Source organism: Pelodiscus sinensis, chromosome 3, assembly GCF_052426305.1.
Source record: "Pelodiscus sinensis isolate ZL-2025 chromosome 3, ASM5242630v1, whole genome shotgun sequence".
Lineage (NCBI taxonomy): Eukaryota > Metazoa > Chordata > Testudines > Trionychidae > Pelodiscus > Pelodiscus sinensis.
The window spans coordinates 15,168,211-15,183,260 of record NC_143054.1 but is presented as its reverse complement, the minus strand read 5'-3'; the positions used below and the strand labels follow the sequence as shown (position 1 = coordinate 15,183,260).

The 15,050-nt window shown below is 42.6% G+C and overlaps 1 protein-coding gene across 1 annotated transcript; it reads left to right on the top strand.

Moving 5' to 3' along the window:
• The first annotated feature begins 8,446 nt into the window (after nt 1-8,446).
• LOC102460337 (patched domain-containing protein 4) lies at nt 8,447-13,359 on the top strand. Its single transcript, XM_006120686.5, has one exon. The coding sequence runs from the start codon at nt 8,541-8,543 to the stop codon at nt 10,071-10,073; it is 1,533 nt and encodes a 510-aa protein (XP_006120748.2). The 5' UTR covers nt 8,447-8,540; the 3' UTR covers nt 10,074-13,359.
• The last annotated feature ends 1,691 nt before the right edge of the window (nt 13,360-15,050 follow it).

The following is a 15,050-nucleotide window of genomic DNA, read 5'->3' as shown; positions in this document are numbered from 1 at the left end:
CCTCCCCCCCACAGCAGACCAGGGAGACGCGGGTGGCGGACCGAGACTTTGCTCCGCGGCTGTCCCGGCTGCCGGAGTCCTCTGAGGCTTTGCTCCCCGTCTCCAGCAGACCAGCAGACCAGGGAGACATGGAGCAAAGCCGCTGTCCCGCTGCCGGCGTCCTCCGAGGCTTTGCTCCCCATCTCCCTGGGGAGACGGGGAGCAAAGACAGCAGCGGCGCGTCTGGGCTGTCCCACTGCCTGCGTGCTCCGCGGCTTTGCTCAGCATCTCCCATGTCTGCTGGGGGGGGTTCCCCCTCCCAACAGACCAGGGAGACGCGGATCAGCTTTTCTTGCCCCGGAAGACGCGGGCAGCGGGACCGCGGCGCATCTGGGCGTCCTGCCGCTGCCGTCCTCCAGGGCGAGAAAAACCCCGTTCGTAACTGCGGATCTGACATAAGTCGTGTCGAAGCAAACGCCTCACTCAGTTTACGCGGCTAAACAGACAGTTTTATTGGCCAATAAAAGCAAAGTGAGCCAAACGTGGTCCCAGCAAAGCCGGGTCCAGTAAGGCTGCTTAATACAATCAATCCTAGTATTTTATACCCTTAACCAAACAAGTCTGACGTCAGGGCAAGAAATCAAAGAGAACTTCAAAGAGGAATTATTATCAGCATAGAAAGAAACAGGTTAAAAGGGAGTTCGAGCTTCAGCTCAAAATAGTTCATTAACACATTCCAACAGCGCATCCCTCTGGTCTCTCCCCACCTCGGTGAAGGCCAGCTCACTCCCTCGTGCAGACACAAGAAACTGAAATGGCTTTTTGTTATACAGAATGGCTTCTAGCTAAATATGAAATAGCTTCTACAATCTCCCCCCTTTTAGCCTTTTAAAGGCTAACCATTAAACTGTTTTACATCTCCATTTTTATCAAAGCCTTTATATACATTTCTTGTTCCTCTCTCTGCTCATCATATTTTAACATCATTACTTCTACATTCCCTTTAGTGAGGGTCTGTCCTTTGTTTTCTAGAATACAAGAAATACAGCATTTGATTAGCAAGAAACAAAAATAAGCACAAAAGAATATAGCCAATACTAAAACTACTCCTTGCAAAATCCAAGTTCCCACATGTCTAAACCAGCCTCCCAACTAATCCCAGAGGGTCCAGTCTTCCCCTTGCTTTAGGCGTTCCACAGTTCTTTCAATCTCTGAGGCATCTTCCTCTACTTCTTTGCTGGTGTCAGAAATATACCTACAGCATTCTCTTCTTACTAAGGCACAAACCCCGCCTTTACTAGCTAGGACATAGTCTAGGGCCATCGGTTTTGGCTTTTTCTTACCTTGGCTCCTGAACCATTACATGTCCAGCAGTACTTTCCAATTGGGGTCAAGGCTAGGCGGATATACCCTGGGTTAGTAAACCTTTTATCCTGCCAAGTATCATTTGGCTTTGTTCACTAAACAGTGTGCCATATTTGAGTGTTGTTTAGTGGGACTAGAATCATTGGGATGCCTCTTTCTGAATGTACAGGACTGTGAGCACATATCCAGCAACCTGTGGAATTAAATTCTTGGGAAACTTGGTTCATTAAAAGCATAAATACATTTGAACCATATAGGTGTTAACGGCTAGGTATTAAAAACAAGATTAAGCATAAGCTTAACATGAATTGTTTGTCCAGCCTCATGCTGGCTGTTCTTCAGGACTTCGTAGATTTCTTCACCTATCGCTGGCAGGTCTTTCTGGGCCGCAGCTGGTACCTTGGCCTCGGTCTTTCAGGATCGTCTGCTTCAGGGCTTGGATTGCCGGTACCAAGCCTGTGCTGATCCTCGTCTACTTCTGGACCTGGATTTCTGGTACCAGGCCTGCGCTGATCCTCGTCTGCTTCTGGACCTGGGTCTCTGGTACCAGGTCTGTGGTGCTCCTTGTTGGGGCCAACTTCTGTAGGGGCCAGGACAGGTTTGCAGTGGGATGCGTGAATCCAGGTGGGCAATCCTTCACACTTTACAGCAGTATGGGTGGTCAGAAGGACTTGGTAGGGACTCTTCTACCTGGGTTCCAGGGCAGTCTTCCGTTGGCGAACTTTCACGCAAACCCAGTCTCCTGGTTGTAGTTTATGGCACGACTCAGTCGGGGCCTCTTGGAAGGCGTCCTTAACCTGTGAATGATAGGACTGTACACACCTCATAAGTTCCTGACAATACTTGACTATGCTTCCTTTAATGAGTATGGCATCAGCCAGGTTAATGTCTGGGCTGCTTAACAGTCTCATAGGTCGGCCACATGCAATTTCATGTGGACTGAGTCCAGTTTTCCGATTAGGAGTGGCTCTCATGCTCATTAGGGCAATCGGAAGCGCTACTATCTATGTTAAGCCAGAGTTCTCACATATTTTAGCAAGTTTGTTCTTTAAAATCCTGTTTCATCTTTCTACTGCTTCTGCGCTCTCCAGGTGTCGTGCACAGTGCAGTGCTTGTCTGGTAGAGTAGTACTTTTCCAGTTTTTTTTTAAAACAATTTTGCCCAGTAAAGTGGGTACCTTTATCACTGGAGATCACAAGGTGTATTCCCCATGATGGGATGTAATGATTTAGAAGTTTCTTAGCTACTGTGATGTCATCATGTTTCCTGCAGGGATAAGCTTCTACCCATCCCAAAAACAAGCAAACAATAACCAGCACATTATTCAAAAGATTGACATTTAAGCAATTGAATAAAGTCCATTTGTAAATTCAGAAATGGTCCCAAAGGCGGAGGTCTGGTTGCCGGAACTGTCTTTACAGGTTTACCCACGTTGTGGGCTTGGCAGACAGGGCAAGCCAGACAGTAATCTTTGGCTGCTTGGGAGAATTTGGGAGCAAACCAATTTTGTTTTAAGGATTGCTACCATCCCCCCTTTTGCCAACGTGCGACAATCCAGGGAGCACGGGGGCAAGGTGAGGTAGCAAGACCACTGGGGCAACAATGTGGCCATCAGAGCTGCACCACAAGTGGTCTGGGCGCAAGGTGCACCCTGCCAGTCTCCACTCCTGCTTTTTTGATTCTGGGGCTTGGTTTCGCAGGAGGGCCAGTTCTGAAAGAGACGGCGTAGGAGCTGGCAATGGTAGGAGAGAAGGGAAAAACAGCAGGTAGAGGAGCAGATTCCGCTACATTCCAGACAGTACAAACTGCATAGCCTGCTACTAAAACTCTACTAGAATTATAAAGGCAAGAACCATTTATATAAAGCACAATGTTAAGATTATTCAAGGGACTTAAATTATTCTTTCATTAAAACAACAATATTGTACACACAACAATATTAGAAGTACATATATCACAATTAAGACACACACAAGACAAATCTGGTCAGAACACAGAACACAAACTTATTATGTCATGACACAGAACTATGATTTTTTTTTTCAGTTAATTTTCAGCTGATATTAGCGCTATTTGATGATCTAAAAGACAAAGAAAACACTTGTACCTCCATTGGGGTGGCCCATTATAACTTAAAATACTGCCTAAGATCTGTTAGGAGAACCGGTTACAGCTAGTGCCTTACCACTTCTATGGGCGAGTGAGCTGCAAATTTCTGAGAACAAGAGCGCTTCATCGGTACTCGTGACCTTCCACTCCCTTGAATTACCTCAGAGATGCTAGCCCTCTCCAACAGTGGCATGCCTCAGTTTTCCTCTTGTACTGCAGACCAGGCTTTTTCTTTACTGCTACAGAAACTCTTAGAACAAGGTGCTTGCTAGTTACTATTCCAGCAAGCAAAAAGGTTTTTCTTTCCTGAAAAGAATCACATGCAATGTTACAGACTTACTTATGGGGGACAGTGCTCCCCCCCTTCCAGAACAGACAGGCAGTTTGCAGACACACACAACCTTGGATCTGAAAGCAAGCCAAAGGTGCTATCAGCTCAGCCTTGAACAGAAACACTGTGAAGTTTCTGGGCTTGGATTTTTTTTTAAACAATAATTAGGTTCCTTGGAAGACACATTTAACCCTTAGGGTGCAGGTTTTACAAATTTACAATGTATAGATTCTATTCTTTTATGCCGTTAACCAATTAAGTTTCAGTAGAATTCTTTATTTTCTCTTTAATAGATTTAACAAAGTGTCTGTAACCAAATGTTTAACTTGACTGTTTCATTGCTAAGATGATTAAAAGAGACGACAAGAAACAAGGAGTCATTTCTTAAAGCAGGTTTCCCTTCATATATAACAACAATCGCTTAATTCCGTCCACTCTCCTATGCAGTCACTTCTCACCTTCACATACTCTTTAATCACTTGCTTCGTCCTTCTAAAGAAAAACATTCCTCATTCCTAGTAACTTTCTAATGTCTGTATTTCTACTTTCTTTATTCCTTCTTATGGTTTGTCTTTGCTGAGCTTTACTTTCATCTCTCAGGGCTTTAATTTTTCCTCTTTTCCAATCTGTTAAATGCTTACAGGTCCTTGGACCATTATGCACGTACATGTAGTACACAGGGGTGCTTTTCGGCAGTGTGGGGGGATGTTTAGACTAACCCTCACCTAAACTAACTTTACACACTCCAAAGAAAGAGTCTGCCGGGTCTAGAGTGTCAGACCTTAGCAGCTTATGAAATAAGGGGAGTCGTCACTCCCTCACATATTCATTGAGTCTTGAGGTTCAGCTGACCCCCCCTTGCGTTCAGAGCTCCCTCATGGGAGAGCCCTGGTGCAGCTGGGATCAGCTCAAGTCTCAGACCTATACAGCGGCATTCATTCTTCACTCATTACATTCATACTCATTTTCCACACACAATTTTTTTTCTCCTTTTTCACATTTTTCCTACAGTTTCCACATTTAGATGCATCTTTATTTATTGTCCAGTTCCCATGGGTTTCTATTAAGTGACGCTGCCCTAAGACACCCGGCACTTAATATCAGACTTCATTAGGATCCTATACCAGAAGGCACTTAACATAAAGGCACTGGAATTCCTGTAGACTGACCTACCCCCATTTCCTGCGCGCGCTTAATTCTGTAAGGCACCGAACCAAAGTCCGCCTGCTTACACCATATTCTGCAAGTCACCGAATCAGGATCCGCCTGCTCGCTCTGCGAGTCACCGAATCAGGATCCGCCTGCTCGCTCTGCGAGTCACCGAATCAGAATCCGCCTGCTTGCTCTGCAAGTCACCGAATCAAGAATTCACCTGCTCGCACTGGTCCCCCCCCTTTTTGTTGCGAAGCACTGGACTCAAGGTCCACCTGCCTCGCAGGGGTTTCCGGCACCTGCTCCAGCCCGGCAGAACACCACGTCCTGGCGCCTGGAGACAGCCTGACGGAATGGGGCACTATGGCCTGGGGTTAGCCTCAGAGGTCAGTACTACGCCCACAAATAACAGAGAGAGACAACAAAGCTTCCCCACAGTTCCGTGTGCCGAGAGAGAGTAATGGCACCACACCAGCTTTTAGCGTCCGAACACAGAGGGTCCAGCGCATGGCTGCCTCACTAGAGACACCGGTGTGCCCTTTTGGAACTGTGACACATAAGACAGGCCTAATAGACAAAGACAGACACAGACAGACAAAAATGTTAGCCGCTCCACAAAATTGAATTCCGTAGCTCCTCTTACCCCGATGGCCGGCCGTCACTCCAAATCCCAAGCCCTCAACCAGGAGATTTCGTAACAGGTATTCCCTTTACCTTCTCTTGAGCGCTCTGAGAGGTTTGGAAGTGGAGTGCCGGTCAGTCCATATGGGCAAGTGGCGCGTTAGGAATCTCGGTGGAACCTCCAAATTGTCGAAGCAAACGCCTCACTCAGTTTACGCGGCTAAACAGACAGTTTTATTGGCCAATAAAAGCAAAGTGAGCCAAACGTGGTCCCAGCAAAGCCGGGTCCAGTAAGGCTGCTTAATACAATCAATCCTAGTATTTTATACCCTTAACCAAACAAGTCTGACGTCAGGGCAAGAAATCAAAGAGAACTTCAAAGAGGAATTATTATCAGCATAGAAAGAAACAGGTTAAAAGGGAGTTCGAGCTTCAGCTCAAAATAGTTCATTAACACATTCCAACAGCGCATCCCTCTGGTCTCTCCCCACCTCGGTGAAGGCCAGCTCACTCCCTCGTGCAGACACAAGAAACTGAAATGGCTTTTTGTTATACAGAATGGCTTCTAGCTAAATATGAAATAGCTTCTACAGTCGGATCCGCGTAACTTGGGGACTGCCTGTATAAAATTTAGTTAAAAATAGATGTCACACATTTTTTAAAGGAATACCATATCTCCTGCCTTTTGTCTATTTGTGTCTCTTTAGGCTCCCAGTTAAAATTTTCAAAAGCACTTGAGTGACTAAAATCATTTTTGAAAATTGGCCTTGGAAATCTAAGCTCAGATTTTCAAAGGTAATTAAGCTCCTAAAGAGACAGTTGCCAACTCGTATCTTGAAAGATATCTATCTGATCTTTACACACCTTTGAAAATCTGGTCATAAGTGTCCTAGTCAATTCTGAACATGAGATGTAGGAGCCTAGTCCTAATTCCTTCAGGCTTTTTTTTTTAATTTGAACATTTATCTACACTAATTCCCCTCCTTTCTCTTTCACGATCCAATAAATGCATGGATCAAAATTATAGGTGCTTTGTGAATATGCTGTCTTGAGAGTGGAAAGATTTCATATTGTCATGTATGATTCCTGGTAACCCATCTCAAATATGAAAAACTAGGTTGATACCTGTTCATATCAGGAGCTGTTGAATTCAGTTCACCATTTGCAGTATCTCATTAGGATGTTTAGTGGAGAAGATATTGGTTTTTTATTTATTTATACTGTGGGCAAAGCATGGGCTCACAAGAATTCCTCCATTGTTTTACCATGAGTCTCAAAACATTTGGTGTTTTTCTAAAGGTCTGGAGTTAATTGATTATGTAGGAATCTCAGCTTTCATTTTAAAAAAGTTCTCTATACTTCTGGGCTTTACGGCTAAGGAGGAAAGCTTTAAAACATGAACCCTAAATACTCAAGAAACAAAAGGCCAATACAAATCCAACATGTTTTATTTTTAAAAAATATTATGATTTGTAGACCATCCTCACAACTTTTCGTAGGCATTCCTTGTGATTTTTGGGTTGGCAATACTGCTCTTTGATTGGTGAATTTAGAGAGGTCTCTCCTTTCAGTTTCCCTTTCCACCCTCCTTTTTTGTCACAGGTCATCAGAGACTCAGAGACAATGGAGAGTAGGGTGAGTCCATGACTATGGTTAATGACTGGTTAGGGTGACTAACTATTATCAGCCAGTGGTCTGAATGAGCTATCTACTGCCATCTGTTAATCAACTGTAGGAAAAGGCTTCACGAGCAGACCTTATTTATATAGACAACCTACTTTGCCACAGAGATCCGTAGACACACTTGCTGTGTTAAGGTGATCAGTTTTGGCTCTTTTGGGTTGAAATTCTTTTGGGAGCTGGGAGAATGAAATGTTGTTATCCATATTGTATGATTAAAAGGTTAAAGACATGAACTTAATATGACCTGGCTTAGGGGCTACCATAACTAGAACACTAAGCAGAGGATAGTGAGTCACATCTAACTGAAAGTTACAGAAGATGGAAGCAGGTTTTATTTCTGGTGGTGTCAAGTCTATTTGGGAGTCCTCAATTATATCTGACACTTTACATTCAGTGTTTAAAGGCAGAGCTGACTAGAATCAATTGAGAGTCCTTGTCTTATCTCAGTGATCACTTGAGCAAAAATCATTGATAAAATCTTGTGTAGACTGACCTTGGACTCAACATGCAGGCAGTGTGTTGAAGGGCAGTGCAAAGGAGGCAATGGTGATGAGGTACCATATTACCTAGTGAAATCATTGGGGCCGAAATCACTAAGGTCTGGAATTTGACCACAGAACTGACACTTTCTTAACAGAGACTCCATTTTTGCTATTTAAAAAGTAAATCAATGTAACAAAAAACTGCAATGCTCTCTGGTAACTTTTTAAAAATCAAACTTTAAACTTTATTGAAAAAATTGGATAGTTTGCAATTGAAAATATTTGACCTACACTTAAGGCAACTGATTAAATTTTGTGTAAAATTTTGCATAATAAAGGATGGCATTTTTTTTTTGAAAATGTTCAACTCTATTGATATACATTTTGATCATATCTACTTCTGATGTGATATTTGTGTGTGGTTGTGGTTTGTTGTGTGTGTGTGGTATGGGGTTTTTTGCTCAACAAAAAATCCTGGGTTGGGGGGGCGCCAAAATGTTTCGAATTGGGCCTCGCACTTCCTAAAGTCGGCCCTGGATCCAAGTTTTTAACTTGAACACACAGATCTGAAAATTGTACATGTGTTTCGCTTGTGAAGTGATATTAATGGTTTTTTTAAGTCTGTTTAATAAAAAAGAGTGGCCAAAAGTTCACAGTAATGTTGCAGAATGAATAGTGGAAACCTGCATTTATAAATTGTTATTGTTATTATTTTAGGTCATGGAACCAAAGGAGTGTTTGAACTTCTTTCAGGATGGCGCAGAACCAGAGAGAACCTTCCATTCAAGGACAGGGTAGCAGACACCTATTCTGATGTCATGGTCACCTATACAATGACGACCTCCTTGTACTTCATAGCCTTTGGAATGGGTGCCAGCCCTTTCACCAACATTGAGGCTGTGAAAGTTTTCTGCCAGAACATGTGCATCTCCATCCTGTTGAACTACTTCTATATCTTCTCTTTCTTTGGCTCCTGCTTGGTTTTTGCTGGACAGCTGGAGCAGAACCGTTACCACAGTATCTTCTGCTGTAAAATCCCTTCAGCAGAATACCTGGAGAGGAAACCTGTGTGGTTCCAAACCATGATGAGCGACGGCCATCAGCACACTTCTCATCACGAGATTGACCCCTACCAGAATCACTTCATCCAGCATTTCCTACGAGAACATTACAACGAGTGGATTACTAACATCTACGTCAAGCCATTTGTGGTGATCCTGTATCTCATTTATGCCTCTTTCTCCTTTATGGGGTGCTTGCAGATCAGTGATGGAGCCAACATCATCAACCTTCTAGCCAGCGAGTCTCCAAGCGTCTCCTATGCCCTCATCCAGCAGAAGTATTTCAGCAACTACAGTCCTGTGATAGGATTCTACATCTATGAACCTCTTGATTATTGGAATGGCACCGTGCAAGAAGACTTAAAAACCCTAAGCCATGGGTTCCATACGGTGTCCTGGATCGAACAATACTATCAGTACCTGAGGATTGGCAACCTCAGCACTACCAACAAAAGCGATTTTATCAGCATTCTCCAGAGCTCCTTTTTAAAAAAATCTGAATTCCAGCACTTCAAAAATGACATCATTTTCTCCAAGGCTGGAGACGAGAACAACATCATTGCTTCCCGCATGTATCTGGTGGCCAGGACTAGTGAAAACACACAAAGGGAGGTGGTGGAATTGCTGGAGAAGTTAAGGCCACTATCTCTAATACAGAGCATCAAATTCATTGTATTCAATCCTACCTTTGTTTTCATGGACCACTATGGTTTGTCCGTAACTATGCCTGTTCTGATTTCTGGCTTTGGCATCCTGCTTGTGTTAATACTGACCTTTTTCCTGGTTATTCATCCTCTGGGAAACTTCTGGTTAATTCTCAGTGTCACCTCAATAGAGTTGGGGGTCCTAGGCTTGATGACCTTATGGAATGTAGAAATGGATTGTATTTCTATACTGTGCCTTATCTACACTTTGAATTTTGCCATAGATCACTGTGCACCCCTGCTTTACACATTTGTACTAGCAACTGAGCACACCCGAACTCAGTGTATAAAAAACTCCCTTCAAGAGCACGGGACAGCCATTTTGCAAAATGTTACTTCTTTTCTTATTGGGTTGGTCCCCCTTCTCTTTGTGCCTTCAAACTTGACCTTCACACTGTTCAAATGCTTGCTGCTCACCAGCAGTTGCACACTACTGCACTGTTTTGTTATTTTGCCAGTCTTCCTAACTTTTTTCCCACCCTCCAAAAAGCACCACAAGAAAAAGAAACGGGCCAAAAGGAAGGCGCGGGAAGAGATTGAATGCATAGAGATTCAGGAGAATCCTGATCATGTAACAGCTGTCTGAAAGGCTTAGAAAAAATAATATAGATAGATATACATTACAAAGCATTGCACAGAGATGCAGGGAAAATAGAGCAAAGATCTCAGCTGCTTGTGCTGGCCAGGTGTAACAAGGAAAAGAAGACCAAGAAGGGGTATTTCATGACACATCAAGGTGAACTCTTTTAAACAAAATAACAAAAGTGAAAATAATCTAAAATTTTTGTCTTTGAATTCTCATTCTCCACTGTGGGCCTTTAAGTGGTCTTGAATTTCAAATTCTAGTTCTAAATGTGAATTGATCAATCAGCCACACGTAAGACAGAAGATGGGGAGTAGGGTGGAGTAGGAAGTGTTACCAAGAAGAAAATAGTGTAGGCTAGAATGATTTGATAAAATTGCCCAGGAAAAAGCAACAGGAGTTTCAAAACAGCAATGATAAAGATGAAAAATAGGAGAGAGTAAAAATGCCATGATATTTTTCATATTTGTTTTCTGAAGTGGGTTGGTGAAACTAAACCTATGCACTTGGGAAGTAGAGATTTAAATCAATATAAGCCAAAGTACTTTCCAACTTGAATATACAGTATTTAACTATATGCCACAGTTAAATCATTATCATTAATTCAGATGGTAAATCTATACTGCCATATGATACAGGTACTGGATATATGGGTATATGAAAGAGGAAATAATTGTAGTCCATTTGGAAATTCAAAATTTGATTTCTTTAAAATGATATTTGTCCATTCTCCCAATGTGGTTATCAAGGACCTCTTAACTGATGGTTATTAGTATAAATATGCTTTGATACGTGTGGATTCTGGAATTCCCCTTCCATTAACAGATCTTATAAAAGTAACCCAGGCCGTTACCACAATGGTAATTACAATGGTAATTGCAATTACTGCAGAGCTAATTTCTAGATTCCTAAATTCTCAGTGTTAACATAAAATGCTGAATATTAATCAATCAGGAGCTTTAGATACAATGACAGATATCATACTGTAGACACAGTGATGTGATCATGCTGTGACTGAATCAGTTCTGCAGCATGCACTGTATTGGCTTCTATATTTGGTTCAAGGTGCAAAGATACCTATTTGCTGGTCCCCGCAATATGCTACAGGACATGGGATTCTCTGCTTCTGTTAGTAAACCGATCAGTAGAATATGCTTTTTACCACCTGCAGAAAATAATGTTTTAATCAATGTTTGAGTGAGACCGGATGAAATTCTCACTATAAAAAGCCCGATCAGCCCCTTAGGGGAGTGCTGATTGTTATTTTTACTAAATATTTGCGTGTTTGATTGATGTCTGCAACATCAAGCTTTGTTATGGCTGTTGAAATTTAATAGAAGGCAGTAAATCTGCACTTACTGCATGACACTAGAATTATGCCATAAAGTATTACAAAAGGATCTTCCTTGCTTTGTAAACTATACAGCTTAGCAGCTCTAGAGACAGAATGAAAAGACACTTAAACAGTTTTTAAGTTAACCTTCAAGGCCAAATTCTGTCTCTACTTATGCCATGTACATCTCTCATCTCAAATAGTGTTTTAAAAGGGCTTGTTTTATACGCTCTTGAATGCAATCTAGCTTCGTATCAATGGGTGATAGATATATGGTGGTGTTGTAGCTATATTGGTCCCAGGATCTTAGAGAAACAAGGTGGGTAAGGTAATCTCTGTTATTGGACCAACTTATGTTGGTGAGAGAGACAACCTTAAGAACTCTGTATAAGCATGAAAGTCTGTCTCTCTCATCAACAGAAATTGGTCCAACAAAACAGATTACCTCACCCAGCTTGTTTCATCAGTAAATGATGTCTTCCTGAATATATGGCAGCCAGGTGGACACTATAAAAATGGAGTGGTAATGGGGAATGTTTGTTATATCTACTTTAGGATTCCTTTAAAAGATGTCTGAGCTATTTACCTCTGGAACTGTGATACACTTGCACATATTTTGTTCATGGCTGACTTACTCTAGATCAAGGCTACTCAACACGTTGCCCATGGGCCACATGTGGTGCAGTTTGAGTTTATGCAGGGCTCAACATGCAACCTATGGGTGGGATCCTTTGAGCATAGTGATGCATCTCCCAGGTGGGGTGAACATTGAAAGACGCAAGTGGACGGGCTGGTTGGAACAGATGGGTACAGGATGTTGGCATTTCAAGCCTCCAGGGAGGAGGTGCTGGGAGCACTGGGGCATTGTAGGAAGTGCTTTGTATTCATTCCCATCAGTGTGAAAGAAGCTATTTGCATATATTTGTAAATATATTTGCATGTATATGCAACCACACTCAGCATGTGCTGTGAGTATCATTGTGGCCCCTGGGGCTTCCAAAGTTGAGTAGCCCTGCTCTAAATCAATGGGCCAATCTGCAAAGAGCATTACTGATAAGTAGTAGAGTGTGTTCTCATATTTCTCTAAAAGGCTGTCTACCAGGAGCTCATGCTGTATTCCATAATGCCTCTCTTTCCCTCCTGCACTGATTCATTTTAAGGGGGAGCCAGGGAAATTCCATTTACCCCACAAAAAGCCATCTGTTTCCTGGTTCTGAAAGTTCATTAAATGATTCTCTCACCAGGGAGTGAAGTTTCCCCTTCTACATTTTTCTGTGGTATCCATGTCCATTTTGCTAATCATCGGGCCGACTGCTATATTCTATGAATAGGCAAAACTCCCACTAAAGCAATAGCAGTTCTTGCTTGCAACAGGGCTGAAGGAATCATGGGCCATATGGTAGAAAAAGAATCGGGTCCAAATTGCAAAATCTGGATCCAGATCCGAAGTTCAGGAACACCAGATCCAGGGGTTAGGTTTGGCCCAAGATATAAAGATACTGGGGCTATGTACACAAGCTGAGGTCCAGACAAAAACTCTACTAAAGTTCAGGTGGTGTGTGATATTTTGATTTAGCTTTCGCTTCGGATCCATTTTTAGTTGCAGGGCATTACCGATTTCAGTCTCTACCTTTAAGAAGTGGCACCGTTTCCAGACTTTAAAGGGAAATTCATCAATACATGGCAGCTTTTCACCCCTAATCTGAACCTCTAAGGCACAACTGTGAAGTTTGTGGAACATTTTTGTATGTGTCCCCCCTGCCTCAAATCTATGTCGCTCCATGTGAAAACTGATACTGTTTATCCCTGCAGTTAGGAAGAGTGCCCTAATTATTCCCCCCTTTAAAAAGAAAAGATTGGAAATTTGTCTTTCCACCCTTTAAACATAAGGCAAAATTCTCCAGTATAGCTAAAAATCAGACTTTGTCCTTCATCATTTTGCTGTATTTTTCTGTAATCTAATCCAGCTAACATATTCCTTTATCATTTATGTTAGAACTATGAGATTAACCTCCAAAGTCTAGAATTATGTGTTTTATAAATTATGACTTAATAAAGTAACAATTTTAGGGCCAAAATAGGTCTGAATGCATGGCATTCTGCATGACTAATTTTATTAATACTGCACAGATTTTTTAAGATACTATTTTCAGGGTTACTAATCTCATGTTTTAATTCCATACTATTTCTCTTTATGAAATTACCCACTAGCCTTTTATGTTTATCTTGGTTTATTTGTTCATCCCTGACTTTTAAATTTTTTCTCATAAGAAAAAAATAGGAAGGCATACACAGTAGTTATATCATTTGATCATCTATTTATTCATCTATTCTGTTCTTAGTTAAATTACATAGCACGCTCAGACATAAGTGCTAGGGGATGCCAATTTTCCAATTGCTCAAACCTGGACATTACACCTATGATCAAAATGCTCTGCCTCAAATATATACCAGCATATACACTATCAAACAGCCCCAACATAGATTCACCACCAGCAGTGGAGATACTAGGAAGACACAATAACCAATAGGTTGGGTGAGTGGAGCCAGCACGAGAGGGGAAATTGGCCTTGACATGCCATTGTTGGCATACACGTCAGAGCAACTGAATCCTGCCATTTGTAGCAGCATTTGCTTTCCAAGGCAGAGCCCAAGCTCCCTGGAAGGGGGTCCTGCCCTTCATTGTCTACAGTGTCCTGCCCTGAAATGTCACTTGGATAGGGTGGCTTCAGATTGAAAGTACAGGGGCTTCCTTTAGCAATTCCCTGCCCACAGTAAAGCAATGAGCTGCTAGGACCAACTAGGTGAGTTTCCCCAGTGCACAAGGATCTGGTACCTTTGCCCTTTACGCGAGCCACCCCCAACCAAAGGCTCAGCTCACCAGTCAGAAAAGAGGGAGGCTGAAAGGGGCCATGTGTCTCCTGCTTTGTCAAGCAACAGAGACAAAGAGTTTGCAGGGAACAATGGGGGCAGGAAGTGGGGGGCTGGCGGAGCTTCCTCTGGTCAGCGTAGGTTCCTGAAGGTGGGTCTGACCCAGCCCCCAGAGCAGCCCATGCAGAGGAAGAGAGTCTCCCTCCCCAGCCCAGTCAAGACTAATGGCTGTGGTGCCTCCAGCTCTGCTCTCACCCCCTTTACCCCCTCCCCCCAGCTCTTTGGGCCAGTGCTCAGGAGATAAAGGGCTGGCTGGACTGGAGGGTAGGTGATAATAGAATGGTGATAGCTACACTTCTGCTGTCCAGTCGGTACTTCTGACTGGAGACTGCACAGGTCCCTTAAAACCAGATACCTAGCTACCTAGTAACTCCATCAACTTTAGTGGAATTACTCCATATTAAACTAAGATATGACCCACTGTCTTTAAAGCGGTACAATATCAAATCTATTTGAGATAAACTCTCTATCATTCCTGAACTACTCCGTTAAGTAAATTACTATTCGTTACAATACTAGATTGTTGGGCTTATTGCTTAATTGTTTTGGGGTGATATACATTCAAATCAAAGTGAATCCTGAGTGATTCTAGATCCCTGTGGGCACTGAGGTCAACCAAGGTCAGGCCCTTCTATGGGTAAAGATGGGTATGTCATGCTAGGAAAAGGCACAACAACATGATGAGATGGGGAAATATATTCTTCATCCATCCAAAA

Coding starts and splice junctions, on each gene's coding strand:
- LOC102460337 (XM_006120686.5), top strand. CDS start 8,541: ATGGTCACCTATACAATGACGACCTCCTTGTACTTCATAGCCTTTGGA.